At 38.7% G+C, this 19,041-nt stretch overlaps 1 protein-coding gene across 4 annotated transcripts in view; it reads right to left on the bottom strand.

Moving 5' to 3' along the window:
- Positions 1 to 692: 692 nt before the first annotated feature.
- Positions 693 to 19,041, bottom strand: part of LOC117430682 (diacylglycerol kinase delta-like) — a 115,891-nt gene continuing 97,542 nt past the window's right edge. For 2 of the 4 annotated variants that reach the window (XM_059000612.1, XM_059000613.1), the window contains 14 exons: positions 18,705 to 18,818; positions 18,109 to 18,202; positions 17,589 to 17,696; positions 17,203 to 17,299; positions 16,320 to 16,427; positions 15,508 to 15,621; positions 13,419 to 13,553; positions 12,695 to 12,858; positions 12,197 to 12,311; positions 10,817 to 10,906; positions 10,160 to 10,276; positions 8,846 to 8,954; positions 6,204 to 6,334; positions 693 to 4,004 (listed from right to left, as the gene is read on the bottom strand). In XM_059000612.1, coding sequence (XP_058856595.1) covers positions 3,930 to 4,004; positions 6,204 to 6,334; positions 8,846 to 8,954; positions 10,160 to 10,276; positions 10,817 to 10,906; positions 12,197 to 12,311; positions 12,695 to 12,858; positions 13,419 to 13,553; positions 15,508 to 15,621; positions 16,320 to 16,427; positions 17,203 to 17,299; positions 17,589 to 17,696; positions 18,109 to 18,202; positions 18,705 to 18,818 — 1,571 coding nt within the window. In that variant the 3' untranslated portion in view covers positions 693 to 3,929. The remainder of the gene's footprint in view (positions 4,005 to 6,203; positions 6,335 to 8,845; positions 8,955 to 10,159; positions 10,277 to 10,816; positions 10,907 to 12,196; positions 12,312 to 12,694; positions 12,859 to 13,418; positions 13,554 to 15,507; positions 15,622 to 16,319; positions 16,428 to 17,202; positions 17,300 to 17,588; positions 17,697 to 18,108; positions 18,203 to 18,704; positions 18,819 to 19,041) is intronic. The other 2 variants (XR_009308926.1, XM_059000614.1) reach the window with 2 other exon arrangements.

The raw sequence follows: 19,041 nt of genomic DNA, 5'->3' as shown, positions 1-19,041 counted from the left end.
CAAGTAGCCAAAGCACAGCGAGATCGGGAGACCAGCTTTAATGCTTTTTACCAGATTGTTCTTGGAAATATGCTGGATAGCCTGGAAATGGTATTTATGCAATACCAAGTGACTGACTCGACAGATCTTAGACACGATCTGGTGGCTGCTGAAGACTGGCACAAAATTGTGCTCTTGTCTACACCTAGTGGACAGCCATGCTTTCCTACACTTGCTAAGTTTGCCATTAATATGTTGGCTTTGCCACATAGTACAGCAAAAATTAGACCATGTTTTTTCTCAGATGAACCTTGTAAAAACAGACGTAAAGAAACTGTTTACAGCCATTCTGGATGAAATTTTGACTATCGACTTCAGAACAACGACGCAAATGAGCCAGTCTGCAAATGTGTCCATGTATGACCATACGAAGTAAATACGACCTAAAGAAATGTAAGTACATACAAATACCCTATTTTATAACATATTTCATTTTTTTTTTTGTCAGTAAAAAAAAAAGTGTTGATAAAACAAAGCCACTATATGTCAGTAAAAACTAAATTGCAAGGTGGGTGACCCTGACCTGCATTCTCCTGACTGTGCGACTCGCCCACCAAGTGGCCTTGCTTTTATCGGGCGAGACACCGGGGAACCCCTAACCATACACTTGCACATAAAACGCTGGCTCCATCAATTAAACACAATAGAAACTGTTTCCAGTACCAGTACAACTTTAATACTTGTTTTTCCTCAATCCATCAACTCTTCAGCAAAAATGTTGGTAGACATGTAAACGATCAAGTACAGTAAATGTGCCATCTTGGAGGTATATACACAATGGAATTCAATAAGACCATTTAAAAAAAATAAATAAGAAGATCATTAATATAGAAACAGCAACAGCAGATCATTTAAATATGTCATCAGTGCACTGTACATATTTCATTGCTTTTGGCTCAGAGAAGTTATATCTCATTGGCAATAAACACAATTACAATTAAGCCAAATGAAGCTACAGTAGCTCAGCCTATTTTTAAATACATTACCTAATATAACCCACCCAATACACACACAGAAACATGGTTTAAAAACTGCAACAAAAGAAAAATACATCTGTTTAAGGTATCACACAGACACATTTTACAGTTCGGGTATGATTCTGCTATCATTTTATTGGTCATCAGTCACATTTTTGATATAATGTATTAAGTAAATGTTATTTGTTTTCCTGCAACACTTCCAAACAGCTTGTTTTTTTCTGAGACAAATGGGTTTGTTGGTGGAGAAAACGAGCCATGTTTTTTTTGTAGCAGCTTGTTTTTATATCCTGTGTTACCTAGCTGTATTATAAACCCCATGGATCGTGTTGGTCTATAATATATTCTATATTAAATATGCTCTAATACATTCCTTTGCAGTTTAAATATTCTTATTACAATTTGATGTTTACTTTATTTTATTTTACTACTGTACTGGTTTGCAGCTTCAGCAAACCCACCAACTTGCAAAACTCAAGAAAACTCATTCTCTTTGCAAATGACTGTGAGGAATAATAGACATCTTAACACCAGGTGCTGCTGAGGAAAAAAAGTGCATGTTCTGGCTATAGCTGGAAGCGTTTAGCTGATTGAAATCCAGCGTTTTCACTGGATTAATCAGCTATGAAGGCCAGTACTACATGTTACAACCAATCTTCATTGGTGGTGGATAAATACATGTATTCGGTTTTTCCAGATTCTTTTATTGGGACTGCAAAGTGTTCCAGGGTAAACAAACTGAAAATAAGCCCTGTCATTCCCAAGATAAACTACCACATCAAACTAGACCCTGTTTCCTTGTGCCAAACACCTGATATATTGCATATGAAGATGCTGACAATTAAGGCTTGCTTGTAAACACAGTATTGTATCTTGTAATATTGAGGTAAATATCTTATTAGTTTTATATTTTTTGCAATAGTTTAATTAATTTTGTATCAAGATTTGTGTAATATAAGGTTGATTACTCAATGGAAGGACTACAGTAACATTCAGTTGAGGATTGCAGGTATGGTCTTCTTATTTGTTTGGAGATGAGGGATGTAGTCTACTGGAGATCAATGATCGGAGGTGAACAATTAAATCTATACCAAAGACAATGATATACTGTGAACCCAGGTCAACTGCTTTTCCAAGGGTTACGCCCCAAACAATAACGCTATTATTAGTGGTGAGCAACCATCTGGAAATTGTACATTGATATTGATAAAATCAAAGTCTTCCAAAACTCAAATATAATAACACAATTGCAATATCAAACATATATACATATATAGACATTAACAGATATTTACATATGAAAAGCAATGACTTATTTTAACTTAGTGGTGCTTTGCTTCACACTATCCATGGAGAAAAACAAGGTCTTGTTATATTGTTTTACTATTCCGTCATCAGCCAGCTCAAAACCGAAATATTTTTATACTTCACTGCGCATAGCCAATCCAGAAGTAATTGAATCTTCAGCTGCTCTGCATATAAATGCGGACTCACCAAACCTCTAAAAGTATTAAGTACAGTGTCATGCCAGATTTTGCATTATTTTTATGTTTTAAAAGTACATCTCACTTATAATACCGAAAGCTCATATTTTCAAAATAAATTAACAATAGCGTAAGTAAGTAAGTAAATCACACGGAAAAAATGCAATGAACCGCTGACGCATGCGCATATCTCAAAATAATTGCAATCAGATGACCAATAGTGCTTAATCCAGCATGCAAATAGCGTTTGGTACCTAAACGCCAATCAATGGAATAAAATGGTTAAATAATACTTTAGTGTGTGGGTGTTCTGTCTTAACCTTATACCTAAAAAGGAGTAAAGCACCATCTACTGGATATTTTACATACAGGAACACAGGACTGCGTCAGAGGAGTTGTGATTGGTATGTATAGGGTTTGTTGTATCTTAATATAACATAAACTTGATTATACTGTGTTTGTATGTCTAGCAGTATTAGCAATAAAAAGTATGCCTCTGTGAGCGTACGTGAATTATTTTTTAGATATTGCGATATGGATATTATTATCGATAGTGAACAATATCGATATCATATCAAAATATCAACATTGGTGCCCATCACTAGCTATTATGTTTTACCCATACATGTGACACCACTTCTCTGTTTGGTTTTAAAGTGCAAACAAAAGACATGTTTAACAGGGTAAGTTGCCCTAGACTTTGGAGTACCATTGTCAATGAGGCTCAGGTTTACTATCAAGATCCTGAATTCAGCCTAAGCTTTAAAACAACATTACCATAGGGTCACAATGTACACCGAGAAAAAATCTGGGAGGTCACTAGAAGATTGCACCATTTATCATTCCGATCACTAGGAGAAGCCATGCAGGAGACACAAGACACACTGGGGCAGCAGCAGCACTAGCATTACTGAAACTCCACACAAGTTCCAAAGCAGACAGTCAAAAACAGCAGCAGCGACACATACATTCTTCAAGATGCTTATATAGTATCCCTCCACGGAGGAGAAACAAAAGTCCAGATATTTTCACCTCGGGATTCCTGAAAGTCGCTCAGATCTTCAGCAGCAGTACCAGTTTGTTTTCTTACGGCCAGTGACAGACTGTGTCAGGTTTGTGGCTGCCGTCACGTTGTTTGACCCTAACGAAGGGTTTCAAGGAGTCCTCGCTGCAGGACAGGACAGGAATCGGAGGAGCTGGAAGCCCTTTGGCCTAGTTCCACCCAAACTTCTTTGTATGGTTATGAGACTACATGCTTGCAAAGAAAAATGTGTGACCATGCCCTTGTTTTGCCATCTTCCTCCCAAGACAAAGAAATGGATAGGCTTGTGCACGCAACAGCAGCCCTCCCAGAAGACGGGCCTAGCAGAGGGGTCTTGAAGCAAACGTGGCCCCTTCCAGGAAGGCTCTGCGGCACCGCTGTCTCTTGTCAGATGTGGCTGCTCATTTCTTTAATGCCCTGGAGAATCCGCTTCATATGACCCACTTTTTTAATCCCAAGATCCTAAAAATAAGAAACAAAATATGTAAATCTTCGTATATTATTAAGAACCACCCGCTTTAATGATCTCCTACAAATTGGTGTTAGGGGTGTTGGGTTTAGCTTAAAACGTTTAAACCTGAGGGATGGTTCAACCAACTCATTAAAGCAAGTGCTTCAATATTGTGATGTACATTTTCTCAAATGTACATAATGCATAAATGGAAAAAGGCTTGTTAAAAACAATATGAAAAACAGAATAGAGCCATATTCAGAAACAGCACAAGAGTGTTAATGTTCATGTAAGAGTAATCTCTCAACGAGAAAAACTTGGCACACAAATTTAGAGTGCCCAATTATTTCACCCAATCCCGATTATGTTCCAGTAGGGTCTGCTGTAATGCGTTGAGGTAAAACAGAACCTGCTGGTTTTGATATTAGCTGTACTTGACATGGGGCCTCCAAGTCTGTCTTATCTGATCCTCAAAACATTAAGGTGATTTACATTTTCTTAATTCAATTCAGTTTCTTACTAAGATTTCACCCCATCCACACGGTATCTAGCACATGCAGAAATATGATAAGATGAAGTATAATACCTGGGTCCCAATGCTGTACGCAAGAATAGCAGAACCCAGGTTCACTTTTCTGTCACTAAAATTATGACCAGTTTGCATTTGGCTTCTTTTCACTGAATAAATCCACTTAGAGGTGATGATCTTTAAGTAAAACATCCAAACTGTGAAGGCACTTGCCAAAATGTTCTTCTACTTAGCTGAACGTGGGTTTCCCCATCTGTCTCTTGAATGTCTAAAATGTAGATTTCACAGGGCACAGATGCAACGGATAACATGTGGATAGGCTGAAGATTGTTAAACAGAACAGAACAGATGCATTCATGTTCTAAATCCAGATGATTCCAGTTTAAATTCTGGATCCAGTTGGATCAAAGCACTTAGACTGTCAGAAATAGCACACCGAATATTTCCAGTTTACCAGAACCTCAGAAACAAACTCTAATGACAGCACATACTCAATAAATACAGTCACAGACAAAAGTATTGGTACCCTACGTTTATTTACTCAATAGAACCCAAAAAGGGCTTTACCATCTGGTAAGCCCTGCATCGTGCCGTTAAATGCCCAAAGTGAGGGGCATTTAACATAACAAGAAGGGTAAAGCCCTCTTATGAGGATGTTTTTCTGTGATTTTATGCAGCACTAGTTTGTTGCTGATGAATACAAATGTTTTTCTCAATATTCCATGAGTAATGCGGTAAGAGAAAAGAGCACTGTGACTGTGTTGTTGTTATGATGTGCTGAAAAAGAAATAAAGTTGTAGAAAGCATCCAGTTGTTTGATTTCTAATTTGTCATTGAAACCAGAGACTAGTTGCTATTGTTGTGGTAACTGTTTCTTTACTAAATTTAAAATAGATAGATTGAACGCAGGGCAGCATGAAAGCAGACTTAGTCTACAATGACAGACAACATCCAGATGGCGTATACTAGAATGGAGACGTTCTTTCATGAAGCACAAAAAAGGTAAAATACATAAATGAATCAGTGGCTAATGCTAACTACATGCTTGTATTTAACATGTTTTCTTGAATGACCTTATATTAAGTGCAGGGTGCCAATGTGACTGTACTTTATACCTTCTGAATTTGCATAATATAGAATTTTGTATCTGTTAATTATCCCATCATATGTGTTCTATATCTTTTTATTGCTGTTTCTGCATGCATGGATATTTGGCACTTTTTATAATCACTGGCATATTTTACCTTTTGGGTTGTCTCTGAGCAAGCCTGAACATGGTGGTATTTCTGTAGTGATTTGCAAGCTCAAGGGTTTCGGGGCAACGGATTACCAGGTCATTTTTATGGCTTTATTAAATAAATTCCACCATGATCAGGCTTGCTTAGAGATCAACTATGTATTTATTATTTAACATTCCAAATATCCTTTCTGAGACAGAAATGCATTATGATTAACAAAACATATGAGTTAATAAACAATAAAGATTATGTAAATTACATAAAAAGCATTCCTTTAACAAAGAAATGAAACAAATGGATTATTATTTCCAAACCATACAAACAAAGCAGTGATATCCAAGACAGCATGATGCAATGAAAGAACAGCCAACAGACAATGTATTCAAAATGAAAAATACTAATACATCAATTCAAAATTTAAAATAAAAATTGCCCCTTATTACCTTGAGGTCCCGTCTTTCCAAAAGAACCAACTCGGACCCCTGGATGTCATGTCGAATAAATATGTCTTTGTATTCCCCTAAACCCACAGAATCCAACCAAGCTGCCACTTCCTCAGTGCCCCATTTCTTCACTTGCAAAGGAAAGGCAGAAAACGGAAAAACAAAAAAAACACAAGGCACACATACAAACCAAGAATCGACAGGCAAAGACACAGACTAACAGAGACACAAAGCGGAGTGGAGCAGATGACACAGGGCACAGCTTTCTATGACGGGGCTTGCAACAGTACAAGCTCCCTCAGAGGTCTGAAGCTACTAGAATTAAAAGCACTCACAACATCTTTCTTGTGGGCACCATTGAAGCCCATGTAATATGGGCTTCACGGTGCCCTATCTGGGCGTTTGGTATTTTTTATAATACCGAAATTATCTACCTTGACTAACTAAGCCACAGTATGTGTGGAAACTACTGTATGCCTGCCCAGGATAAATACGGATTTGTAGAAAGTTTATATATTTTTTTAACTATGGAAAAATGGGAGTTTTATTACAGGTAATCCTCTCATAAGCAATTTAATCTCCTCATTTCCTTTCAGTCTCCTTTAACTATAGTTTGAACAACCGGTGACCTGCACAATAATTAAAAAACACACTAAAACAATTGGTTTCCCGGTTACTATAACATGAAACCCAAACAAATGAAAATCAGTTTATCAGTACCCTGGAAGGAATGAAGGCACAGTTAGACTGTCCTGTCTTGTTAATTAAAAGGAGAGAGGATGGGACCTCCTAAACTGGGGGTTATTCCATTATTAAATTAATGTGCCCCCCCTGGATGAGCCTGCTGTCTGCGGAGGGTATTTAAAAAGATCACAATGTCACAAAGTAGGGATGTGTCATTCACAAAATCACTTACAGAACAGTTTTGTATCTCGTTTATTCTCATCCCCTCGTGTGGGGCTCATCCTGTGTTGTGTTTGCTGGTTTAGATCAGACCTCTGGGAAGGAGTTACATTGTTGCAATGGGGCATCACAGTCCAGTCTGAGTTTAGAGGGCTTTCTGTTTTTTCACATCTAAACTTCTGCCTTCCCATATAATGAATAGAGTTATAATTAAAATGGTGATCTATCTGTTGATCAACACAAAAACTGTACACTTTGTTCCCTTGTTCATTCACAATCCCTTCATTAAGAGGCTACAGCATGATGACAGTTTTTGGTACTGTATAAGTCCCCATACAAACTGGAAGGTCTTGTACTATAGTGAACTAGTTCATTTGATTAACGAATACCATGCTGGGATAAGCCCACAACTGGAGTTTTTAAGAGCATGTTACAGCTGGGGAATCCTACAGTGCTATAAATGATGCATGATTATTAAAATGAGGATCAACCTTCTTGGTCCCGATTTCGTAGCTATTAATGATGTGATGCTATTATTGAACTGCACTGCAGCAACTCATGCATTTTCAGTCTTGCTATATTACAGCACATGCTCAGTACATCTGAAATGGGATGTCTTAAAGCAATACAAAACACCCTGCTGCTCCCTCCAGTGTACTGCGTATTGTTGCAATATTCTTTTTAATCACAGGAGTGATGATTTAGATATTTATATCCACAAGTCAGCTGGGCAGCGCCACCATTTCACTCCCCGCCACTCGTACGTGTCTACTTAGCATCATATTTAACAGTGCTTCTGTATATATCCTTAGCATCATATTTAACAGTGCTTCTGTATAAACGTGTATGCCAGTGACATACATCCTCACTGAAAATGCAAAATTTGAGAAATCTGAAACATAAAAAGCAGCTCGCCATGACCTATGTCTACCGTATGCACACGTAGATCTGAAATACAGACGCCTCGGTATATACCCAGAATATAAAAAATGTCCTTAGCATTTTGCATTTTTTCCCATGATTACACTATATATTTACAATAGTTTACCATGGTTTGCCATTCTTTAAATATGAGTTATCATGCCTCTGATATTCTTTCTTAACGTCTCCCCTGTATGTTTGTAAAGGATGTCCTTTTTCACTATGTCCCTGTATAAATGTTTACTCGAAGTCTTTCTTAAGGTCTCCCCTGTATGTTTGTAAAGGACGTCCTTCTTCACTATATCCCTGTTGCTGAGGACCTGCAACTCACTCAAACACATTTCTTCTGCTTAGCAAAATGGGACTTTTGTTTGCGCATACAATACAACACAATGTTCATGAGAATGCCACTAAATAGAGCTGTTGTCTGATACGATCCGTGGGGAGTAAAATGACTTTGGCCATGACTTTGACATGGATACAGATATCAAAACAATCAGAGCTGTGTTTAAAAGAAAAATAAAAAATGTTGCAACAGGAAGAAGCAGCAGCAAACGAGTGAAGATAATAATGTGTCTTTGTATTCCTTTTGAATGAAATTGTATATACAAACCCTGAATCTATTGCCTCCACCACTTTATCAGATACAGGTGGTTTTACTTGATTTTAACTTTGACCGAATGTAACTGTCGTTATGTTCACAAGTTTGTTAAAAATCATAATTTCTGAGAGATGTTTAAGTTATGACACATTAAAGTGTTGCTAACGTTTTGCTGTGCTATGACAGTGAAAGTGCCCCCTAGTTCCAGTTCCCTTACCGGGCAGGGAGCTGTTGGATCTCTGTTTCTGCAGCTTCTCTCTTTCCCTCTTGGCTTTAGGCATGATCTTCAGCTTCATGCTGCTCTTGCTACTGCTCTTGGGGCCCTCCTGAGTGATGGGAAAGAAGGAACAAAAACTGAACTCCTGCTGTGAGACAACAGAAGTAAGCTCGCTCATTCACCCTTATGGGCTCTTTCTAAATCAAATCAGTATAGGGCCAAAAATCCACAAGCGTCAGTGAATATGGAGATGCTTTTAAGAAACTGACACATACTATTTTTTGACCTTCTTAGAAGACCATAAGGTTTAGTTCAAAATCCTAACCATGAACAACTATTGTCCATATCTAGTTGAGAGTAAAGGACTCTTCTCTCAACCTTTTTGGTTTTGGGAATCTTCTGTGCTTCTAGGAGTAGCATTCTGTTTCTTCCCCATTAGTGTTATAATTTTAGATACTGCAATTACTTTATGTGTAACTTGCTTTTTCATTTATATCAATGGAAACTTCCTTGGATGGTGAATGCTCACTTCGTAGTTTTAAACCCTATCACGTCAATGTAAACTTGATGGGGCTCTCTTTTGTCTAATTATTTGGTCACAGTATCTGCTCAAAATAACACCACTACCTTACATACCACAGTTAAAACTGGAATAATTCAATATCTACCCTTAAGAAATTGTTTTTTCAGATACAGTAAACACCATTCATCATTCTAATAGTCTAATGTTATCTGCTTAAATAAGACACTGTCTAGTATATATTTTACTAGACACAGGAGGAACTCTTAGTGTTAAAGCCTCAATGTATTTCTTAAATGTATTTTTGCAAACATTCCAATTTAAAATTATAGTTTCTCACCACTAGGTGACACTGTTTCCAAAGGTTTTGAAACACAGTAGATCATTAACAGAGCATAAACTAAACTAAAGCATAGATCTGTGCTTTCACAATGCTTTACCACACTTGGCTATGCTTTAGAAATGGAAGTATAATTCAAATTGGACACATATATATATATAATTTTTTTTTTCAAATAAAACAGAACATGATTTTCCCCTCTTAAACACATATTTTTTAAGAGGTGATTGTCAAAACCAGACAATGCATTGTGATTCTTTCAGGCAAACTGACCAAATATGACTAGCAAAATCGAAAAATATATATGTTTGTCTATGGCATTTAATGTATGCCGTACTTCGGCAAAAATATTCAATTTTAAATAAACGAGAAGGATACTTGTTCTGGTCATGGAAGTCACCTCTTCAATGGAAGATTGAAAGAAGTATCTTAATAAGGAGTGTTCCCGACTAACCTCTTCAGTGCAGTTGATGATATGAGCAATCCAGTGGATCTCTGCTACTTTCTGCAGCTCATTGCTGAGGTTATTCAGTGCAGAGTGCAGCCCCTCTTCCTGGGGAGATTCCAGCTGCTGCAATACAAGAAACATAGACCAGTGATGACATATACAGAGAAAAGAACTGATCTTATAATGGCCAGCTTCTACTCTCAAACCAGGAGACCCAATCCAATACCCCAAATGTTTGTTTGGAATTTTGCTTACTGGGATAGCCATGTGACTTCTTTTCAATGATAGTCCAGGGGCCAAACATACATCTTTTTCACAATCTGTAAGTTTGTTTGCAGAACACCTAGATTTATAGTACAAATTAGTGTAAGTTCTATTCTCCCTTATAAAAATGTACTGTAGAAAAACCGCAGCACAGTGATAAAGCATAGCGAAAGCATAGGTGAGCACTGTAAAGCACAGAGAGGTATGGTAAAGCATGGTTAACTGTGGTAAATGCTGAATACAGCCATGGGAATGAATAGACTAACTGCAAAAGGACCATGCAAAATGTACTCTAGTGAACTCTTATAAAGGCAGGCTCCCAGCAAGCACTCATGTCCATATAATACAGTGGATTCCCCAGCTGTGCTACATGCATGTGTTGTCCTGTGTTGCACTCACCAGTAGCTTCCCTTCCAGCAGCATCTTTGTTTCCAGCTGTAGAACCTTGACAGAGTTCACAATATCCACTGCTGCATTCCGACTGAGATACTGCAAGTAAATCAATGTGCTTTAGCACCTCACACTGCGGCCGGGAAACACTGCATGTTTTACAACTGTGTTCACAAATGGTAAGGCAAGCTGGCAACTGCAAGCTGTTTTATCACTGCCTATTTTCTGGAACCTAATAACTTCATTTGTGCTGCTTCAAACTCACTGTCTAGCTGTAATCTGACCATGTAACCTACAGCATGTTTCTGACAGTTCTATGCATGTTAGCTAACAGAATAATTTCCTGAATCATAGCTGTTTTGCACATCCATGATCTACATAGGTCTCCAATGTGCAGTTTTGAAAGAAACACACATAGCATACATATATTTTCATTTTCAAACATGATATCTGGTACTGCTTTAAGTTAAAGGAAGCTCTCAGTTACTATGCCTTATTCTTGCGTTATCTGTTTCACTTGCACTTCCAGGTCACTTCACCTCAGCAGTGGCGTCTGGGTCAAAGCATGTTACTGGATGAAAGCAGGTCAGTCAATTGGGGAAGCAGCTGATTGGTTAATGGCAGGAAAGAACCCATTGAAGGGCTGCAGACAATTTCGCCCTCCAGGTGACCAAGCAAGTGCAACACAAACTGAAAGCATGGCTTGCAAACAGAGATTTCTTTAACCTAAAGTAGTACCACATATCATGTTTTAAAATATAAATGACAAGTTAACTATAATATGCGTTTTTTTAAAACTAGACATTCGAGACTTACATCAGAGGTACGTACACAAGCTGTAAAAGTGACAGGATTATTTTGTTAGCTACGATCCCATCAACCCTCTGACTTAATCAGATAACTCAAGAGAACACATACTACAGTACTTGGAAAAGATCAAGCATACTTTGATGGTAAAACCTGTTAAGAATGACTAAAAAGAAATGAGGATATGAATCATACACTGCCGCATCTTATAATGTACATGCTGCAATCAGTCACTCCGCCTTTACAGCATTAATTAACCAGATGAGATTAGAATTTCGATCTGGTCTGGTCTGGAGCGCTGAGTCACGTCGTAATCTTAAATAAAGTCAACCCCCACAATCCGCTTACTCACAGTATGTGTAGTGTAGGGTTTTACAAACCACTGTTTTCATTTCACAGTTCATCGAATTTCAGTTTGTTAATGACCTGCATTGCACTTTCTGTGTGGAGGCCCTAACATTGCTGAGGTTGGCTCTCTTTATAAAACGACTTTACTTCCTGGGTAAATGAGACTTTCCAAACCCTTCACCTCTGGAGGGCGGGTTTTGGTATACAAGTAAAAGGAGTTTGGTGCCCCCTTACCTCTGGAGTGCTGGCCTTGTTTGAGAAGGATTCATTCAGTATGAGAGCGCTGGCATTGACTGGGTGGGCCAGTTCCTGCTCAATCGCCTTTTGGGTCTTTGCTGCTTCGCGGATTCTAGGGAAAATTAAATGTTTTTAATTACTGGGCAATTTAAAGTTTGTGACAGCCTATATTACAAAATACAAAATGTTATATCACTGAAATAAATTATCGTGTCACATGATTTGCAAAGTAGTCACGAAACTAAACGGTTTTAGATCGGTTACCTCAACTACTGCAAACTATTCGACTGTTAAAATATTTGTCGTTCCTTTCCAAGCTAAGCCGGACAGAAGTACAGCAGATATGTGAAAGCTCTCTGGCGCACTCTGCTGGAAAAGGAATGCATGTGACGCAGTATCAGGGAGGAGTGTGACAGGAGCGACTGTACTGTACATTGCTATTTGTGTATGACTTCCTCCTTGTACTGTGGTGTGCAGGCTGGGTGTTATGCTCACTTGTTGATGAGCGTGTCCCCGGCCTGTCCGAACTGCTGCAGTTGTGAATACTCCTCCTCAGTCAGGTACTCCATGGATTGCTGGGAGTTGAGGCGTGGCCGTGAGCCCCGGTAGTTATCACACTTGCGCTTGTCCTCCCATGATTTCAGAGTGCTCTCAAACGCCTGGAAACAGGGAAGAAAACAATTAGTGTTAGATTCATTATAGGTCTTGAAAAAACAAATCGGAAACATTAAGATATATAGAAATGTGAACCGTTTGTAAGCTACCGAATTCAATTTACAAACAGGGATGTGCAACCAGTTACGATTTTTTTATTTCAGTTTGAAACTTTAAAAACTATAATAAAAAAAAAGTGCCATGTTTTCGTTGCAGGATATCCGATTTAAACCAACTACAGTTGCAACATTTGCCCTCCAGGTGGTGCTATGCATTATGTTGGTAAACAATTTAAATAGAATAACCTATTTGCTTACAGTATTACTTTAGATTTGTTTTATATCAGCAAATAACAGTATCTGTCACAGTGCAGTACCCCAGTTTGTGCTGTACTATTTACATGTTGATAACTAGAAATTCAATAAACGTAAGCCTATTACAGTACATTTGTATATTTCTCATTAGGTCAGTATTGGTAGCAAATGGTAGATTTCTTCAGCTATATCCAGACTGCAGCACAGCAGACAGCAGTGGATTACAATGGATCAGAGCTCCTTAGTCCTACCCGGTCCCTGGTTAACATCTGGGCTCGGTTCTTGTGCACGATCTTGAGGATTCCGGGGGGCTGGACCCAGGCTTCTCCATCCACCTGCACGGGCACCCCCTCGTCTCCCAGGATGGTGATCTTTACTGACCGGCACTGCAAACCAAGCACACACACGACCGCTGAGCAAAACACCCCTTCAGATCTGCCTTTGCCTCCTCTACTCCATGGTAAGGCTTGAGTCACTTGAGGTGACCATGCTAATTTACTGCTGTGTGTGTATGAGTGCAGTGAATGGATCATTAGGATTCAAATGTAGACCCTTCTGCACATGGCTCTGTCTACCTGGTGAACACTTTAGCTATCCTAGACTCACAGCCACCTAGACCTTTTGGACTGCATTTGGCATATTATCCTGTTCATTTTATACAACCCTTTAATGTACTGTAGCATAGAGTACATGTGCGTGCGCTGGTATCTGTGTTTGGTGCTTTTAACAGAGTTCCGGAGTGTCTCTTCTGTTCTAGTTATCTGCCATAGACATATGTAATGTAGGCTAGATCAGCCAGCGTGTCTTTATATTACACAGACTTGACAAAAAACAGTGTTTGAGTAACTCCAATAAGAATCACTCAGAAAGGTAAAGGGGCCAGTAAATAAACAAAGAAAATGTTATTTGAATGAACTTACAATTCAACTTGCAGTAATACACCCAGGTTTGCATATGAATTCACAAGCTTGTGCAGGAGAGATGGACTGAATACCAAGCCAATATTCATTACAAATAACATAGTTCAGACAGTACTCAAGGTCATTTCAGCCATTCACAGCACAAACAGCTGTTCAACCAGTGATGGCACAGATTCAGGTCAGCTATGTAAATACAGTATTAGGTTGCATATGCTCAGCCATATAGTTACCTGACTAAACTGAAAAGGTAATAGCCTTGTACTAGCAGCCCAAATAGGATTACACCCCAACTGAATGAGATGAATGACAGTCAAAGGTAAACAAGGAGTCATGGCTAAAAGTCTCTTTCATAAAAGTGCAAGCGTAGGAAAAACATTAAGATTAATAACCTTTTTTTATTTCTTTAAATTATTTCAGACAGTTGTATGGTTTATAAAGAGAACAGAGAATTCAAAATCAAACAGCTCTATATCCAAGGAGAATCAGGATCCAACAGGCATCAATCACTGGAAATACTTCATGAAGAAGAAACATAATTGATAAACCGATAACTCGCTATCTTAATAATTAAAGATAAGGTTTAACCAAACTCTTATAGGCTTATTCAGGAACAAAACAGCCCTTCGGTGTCAGTGCTCGTTTAAGTGCCACCTTAAGTTACTTCTGAATATGACACTGCTTCAGTATATTTTGCACTCATTAAACAGATTGCTTGTTTAACATAATATCAATTTTGTCACATTTTGACCGTTGCTAAAAAGACTACCGATTACCCCTGTAGTCAAAACCATAAACTGTGATGTTTCTACATCAAAAATATACACTTTATTTTACATATATTGCTCAAGAGCCATCCCAGCAATACAGAACAAGCTAATGTATAAAACAGTTCAAAAGCTGTATCTAAACAAGATGTGCTGTACAGGCTCAAATTCAGGATAGTCTTAGAGAACTCCCTTATTCAGGGCTCTGCCTTCCACCCACAGTCTTCACACAAACTAAGGTTACAAAGGCACATATTCAAGCACCAGAACAGGAGGATTTTGTACAGCCATTTCAGTGCTGAAGGGATACTAAGGTTTTGAAATACAGATTGAACTGCCAGCTCATTCGTTCAAATTACCTTTTGTGAACATTACAAGACGACGGTCTAGATTCTCAAAAGCATTTACTCCCAATTGTCATTAGTCCCACTTTATTTCTAATTCCTAATTCATAAACTAATAAAAAAAAAGTCTTACAAGACACTAAATTAAATGTGTGAGTTATTTATTGCTGTTTTTTGCTTCATAACATGGTGCTAATGATGATTTGAAGTATCTATATATCTTTGATAATCTAGCCCAACATATTGTGTTATAAATTACAACCATGGATACGTTCTATTTCTTGAGTTCCGCTTTCTTTCACACGTTCTTACCTGAGCTATTCTGTGATGCTGCAGGTTTATAACCCTGGACATTGCCATCTGCATACTCCCAAACACCGCCACCACTTCCAGCTTCTTATCATCAAACGAGGGTGCGCCAAAAAACTAGAGGGGGGGAAGAGTCTTTATTGAACAGGGCATTTAAAAACTTTTTGTACTCAAAGCTACAGAGTAAATATTGTTTTTTTTAACCCAATCTCTTTTATGAGGATAGCCATAAACCTTGAGCGCTCATGGTGAACTGTACCTCTTTGTTTTTAAACAAGCTCATCAGCCATTACCTTGTCTCTTAACTAGGGTTAGTAACCATAATGCAGAGCAATGCACTTGATTACATTATTACCAAGCTTGACTATACTCTGCAATGTCTACTATCTTTAGGTTGTTTATGTTTTTGCTAGGGTATGTAAGAGAGACCTTTATAACAGGAGTAGCACTGAATAGTCAACTAGAAAAGTGACAGTGGACCTCAGAAACTAGTAGCTGTCTAATCACTCACTGTAGTTTCAAAGCAGCAGCAGCAACACAGCAATGTGTTTGTGTGTTTAATGTGTGTACTAGTAGCGATGTAGCAATGTCAATATTTGAACTGCATTGTTTGAACTGAAACGGAAATGAATTGTGACGTGTGGGGTTTCAGATGGGGAGGGAAGTGCAGTTGTGGTCGACTAGTCGACTCTGGCAAATAAGTAGTTGTTGTACCTTTCATTTCTAAAGATCTAGTATAAGGCCACTGTACCTAAGTCACAGCTGAACCTCACAGTGGATCAGACCATTCTGAAAGCTAATGCACAATAACTCACGTTGTCCTCTTTGGTCCCTCCCCAGAAGTTGATTCCCCCGGCATAGCTGGGAATGTTGAGTACTGCCAGTCCCTGTAGACTGGGCAAGGACATGGGCACACCGTCACACTGCAACACAAGCACACACAAAGCATAAGCCCCACAGCAGAGAGGGCTGGCACAGCAACACACAACAGACAAACATCTTCACAGCTTTCGTGAAAAACAGCTAGCCAAGTTACTAAAAATAAACATTACCCAAACCTCAGGGTTATACTTAGACATGTCACGGAAGTGCGTGTTCCTCTTGTGGTTGTTTTTAATATTTGTTGCTAATCACTGTAGTCTGAAAACAGTTACCACAGCAGGTTTTTAACCTCTGGAGGCATCATTCATTTGCTGGTCAAACCTATAAACTTTGACACTCATCATTAAAAAACTACATTATTCTGAGCAATACAACAACTGCACTCTCCTATATGGTTTAAACTGAAGCCCTTATTCTTGCAACCTGTGCTGTGGCTACAGCATTAGCTTGTACACTGGGTGGAAATAAGATGCAGATGGTGATAGTGCAGCTCAGGTTTTTTTAATTAAGGACATAGATAAAACCTATAAGAAATAAAGTCGAGTAAAAAACCGTCACTGATGAAGGCATTGAGTAAGGGGTAAGGGACTGATTTGATTAACCTATACCCTGTACTGGGGGTCACCTTGGATTGCATCAACCAACTACATGTGGTTATCCCAGAATCACCTATAAATGAAAGTGGCTGATGCAATGCAGGTGGCTGCAGCTTTGGCTTTGGTTATAGGTCGATCAAATCAACCCTTTCATTTCAGATGCAATGGCTCGCTTCTGCATCCCCACACCACCCCTCCCCCTCTGGTGAGAATGATGTACCTCCAGCTGCACACGCTGCTCTAGGTTCTTGTATGTTTTCTGAAGCAGCTCCTTGGTCCCCAGCACTCCGTACCACATCATGTTCTTCGTACGACTGCTGTGGTGACAAAAACAGGGACACGATAATATTAAACCCAGGATAGGTGATACAAACCCATGGCATATGGTATTTGTCTTGGGGCTCAGTGATAATGTAGAGAAGTGCAGTCTTTAGACCTGTGTTTTGTAAAATTTAGATCAAAGTTTACTTATGTGTTTGTTTGTCAATATCAGCGATTAGTAAACAGAGGGTAGGAAGAAACCATTAGCAACGGCGAGGCACCATATTTAGCAGGGAATCCCACACCAGGAAAACTGAACAACTGGAACACGGGGTCAATCCATACCTGCATTTCTTTGGGTGCTCATCCCGCTTGTTGTTGAATTCCAAAGAGATTTTGGCATCCAGTCCAATCCCAAAGTAGTTGTTCATGACACACTTCTCAGTGTATTGTCTGGGAACAGATTCAGAAATCATTTAGTCATTCTGTATGTTACAAGCATTATCACTGAAGAGATGTGCATCTACTTGTGTTTCTTGAATTTCTTTCAATACAGAGGACCTGCATACAAGCCTAGGAAAAACAACTTATGATAAATCTACTAATGCCCGTTTGTATTTATTTCTGTTTTTTGGAATAAGAATTTTCATTAGTTATCCTAAGGAATCTTTCTGTACAGTTAGAGAAAAAAAACTGCTTCCTGGTGACCTAACATTTCCTGTGCAATACATCAGTATATAACACAGCTATTGCATCTCTTTAGAAATGCACGTTCTAAAGCTGAGAGAACATGAAGCCACTTTACGGTTTGGACCTTTGCTGTTCCTGAAACAGTTACTTTGTGTTCCCTCAGATTGAGACTTACATGGAGTTGGGATCCTCAGTGAAGTGAACAGAGCTGAAGCTGTCTGACTTCTCCAAGAAGATTGAGGATGTGGTTGAGCTCACTGTCCCTCGACCTGTGGAGACGAGACAAGACCAAGCTGGCTCGATTAAGACAATATTAGCACATTGATACTTTCTCCTTTGCTTTCAGACTGTTTAAAATCATGTTCATTGTTAATGACGATTGAGAAATAAAAGAGAAGCTATACTTTTGACTAAATGGACAGTCTGACATAACTAATTCATTTGTTTGTTCAAATGGTACCCCTGTCAGGCGTTCTGGAATATGTAAAAGCTGCATCTGATTTATGGTGATAGCTTGTTTGACTTTTAAACGGCACTTTTAAAATGCAATCACTGGACTAAAGGGGATTTGTAAATTGCGTGTTTTCTGAACTTTGTTTTAGGATGCTGTCTTTTGCCGCAATCCTTCCTAAAAATCAGTTCAAGAAAAATAACTGCCAGGTAAACTTGAAATAAAATAAAAATAAAAACCTCTGTGTTGCAAGCTAGGCAAGACTAACAGACTTCTGTCAGACATTTCTTTTAGGCAGAAAATAGGGATACAGCACTCACGCAGAGTATCGGCTTCCTTTTCTTTGAACTCCTCGCTGTTGTCTTTCTTCAACGACATCGAGGAAGAGGAAGACATCCGGTAGACCTGAGTGTGTTTGTTCTGTTCATCAACCACTGAGAGAGAACACAAGGTCAGAGCATGAAGAGGCTGCTGGTCAACTGTTTGTGGGACGGCAGCAAGACGTTCTTCAAATAACTGATGGATCTGGTTACTTCAGTTTTGATTCCCAGGTAATGTTGAGTGGACTGCAGCTATATGCCTGTATAAGGATGTACTGTACCTCTGTTTCATAGATTAAATGGTTAAACCTTCTGTGTAAAAGTAGTCACTTTTTAA

The sequence above is a fragment of the Acipenser ruthenus genome, chromosome 26 (genome assembly GCF_902713425.1).
Source record: "Acipenser ruthenus chromosome 26, fAciRut3.2 maternal haplotype, whole genome shotgun sequence".
Classification (NCBI taxonomy): domain Eukaryota; kingdom Metazoa; phylum Chordata; class Actinopteri; order Acipenseriformes; family Acipenseridae; genus Acipenser; species Acipenser ruthenus.
This window is presented reverse-complemented; position numbering and strand designations above follow the sequence as displayed.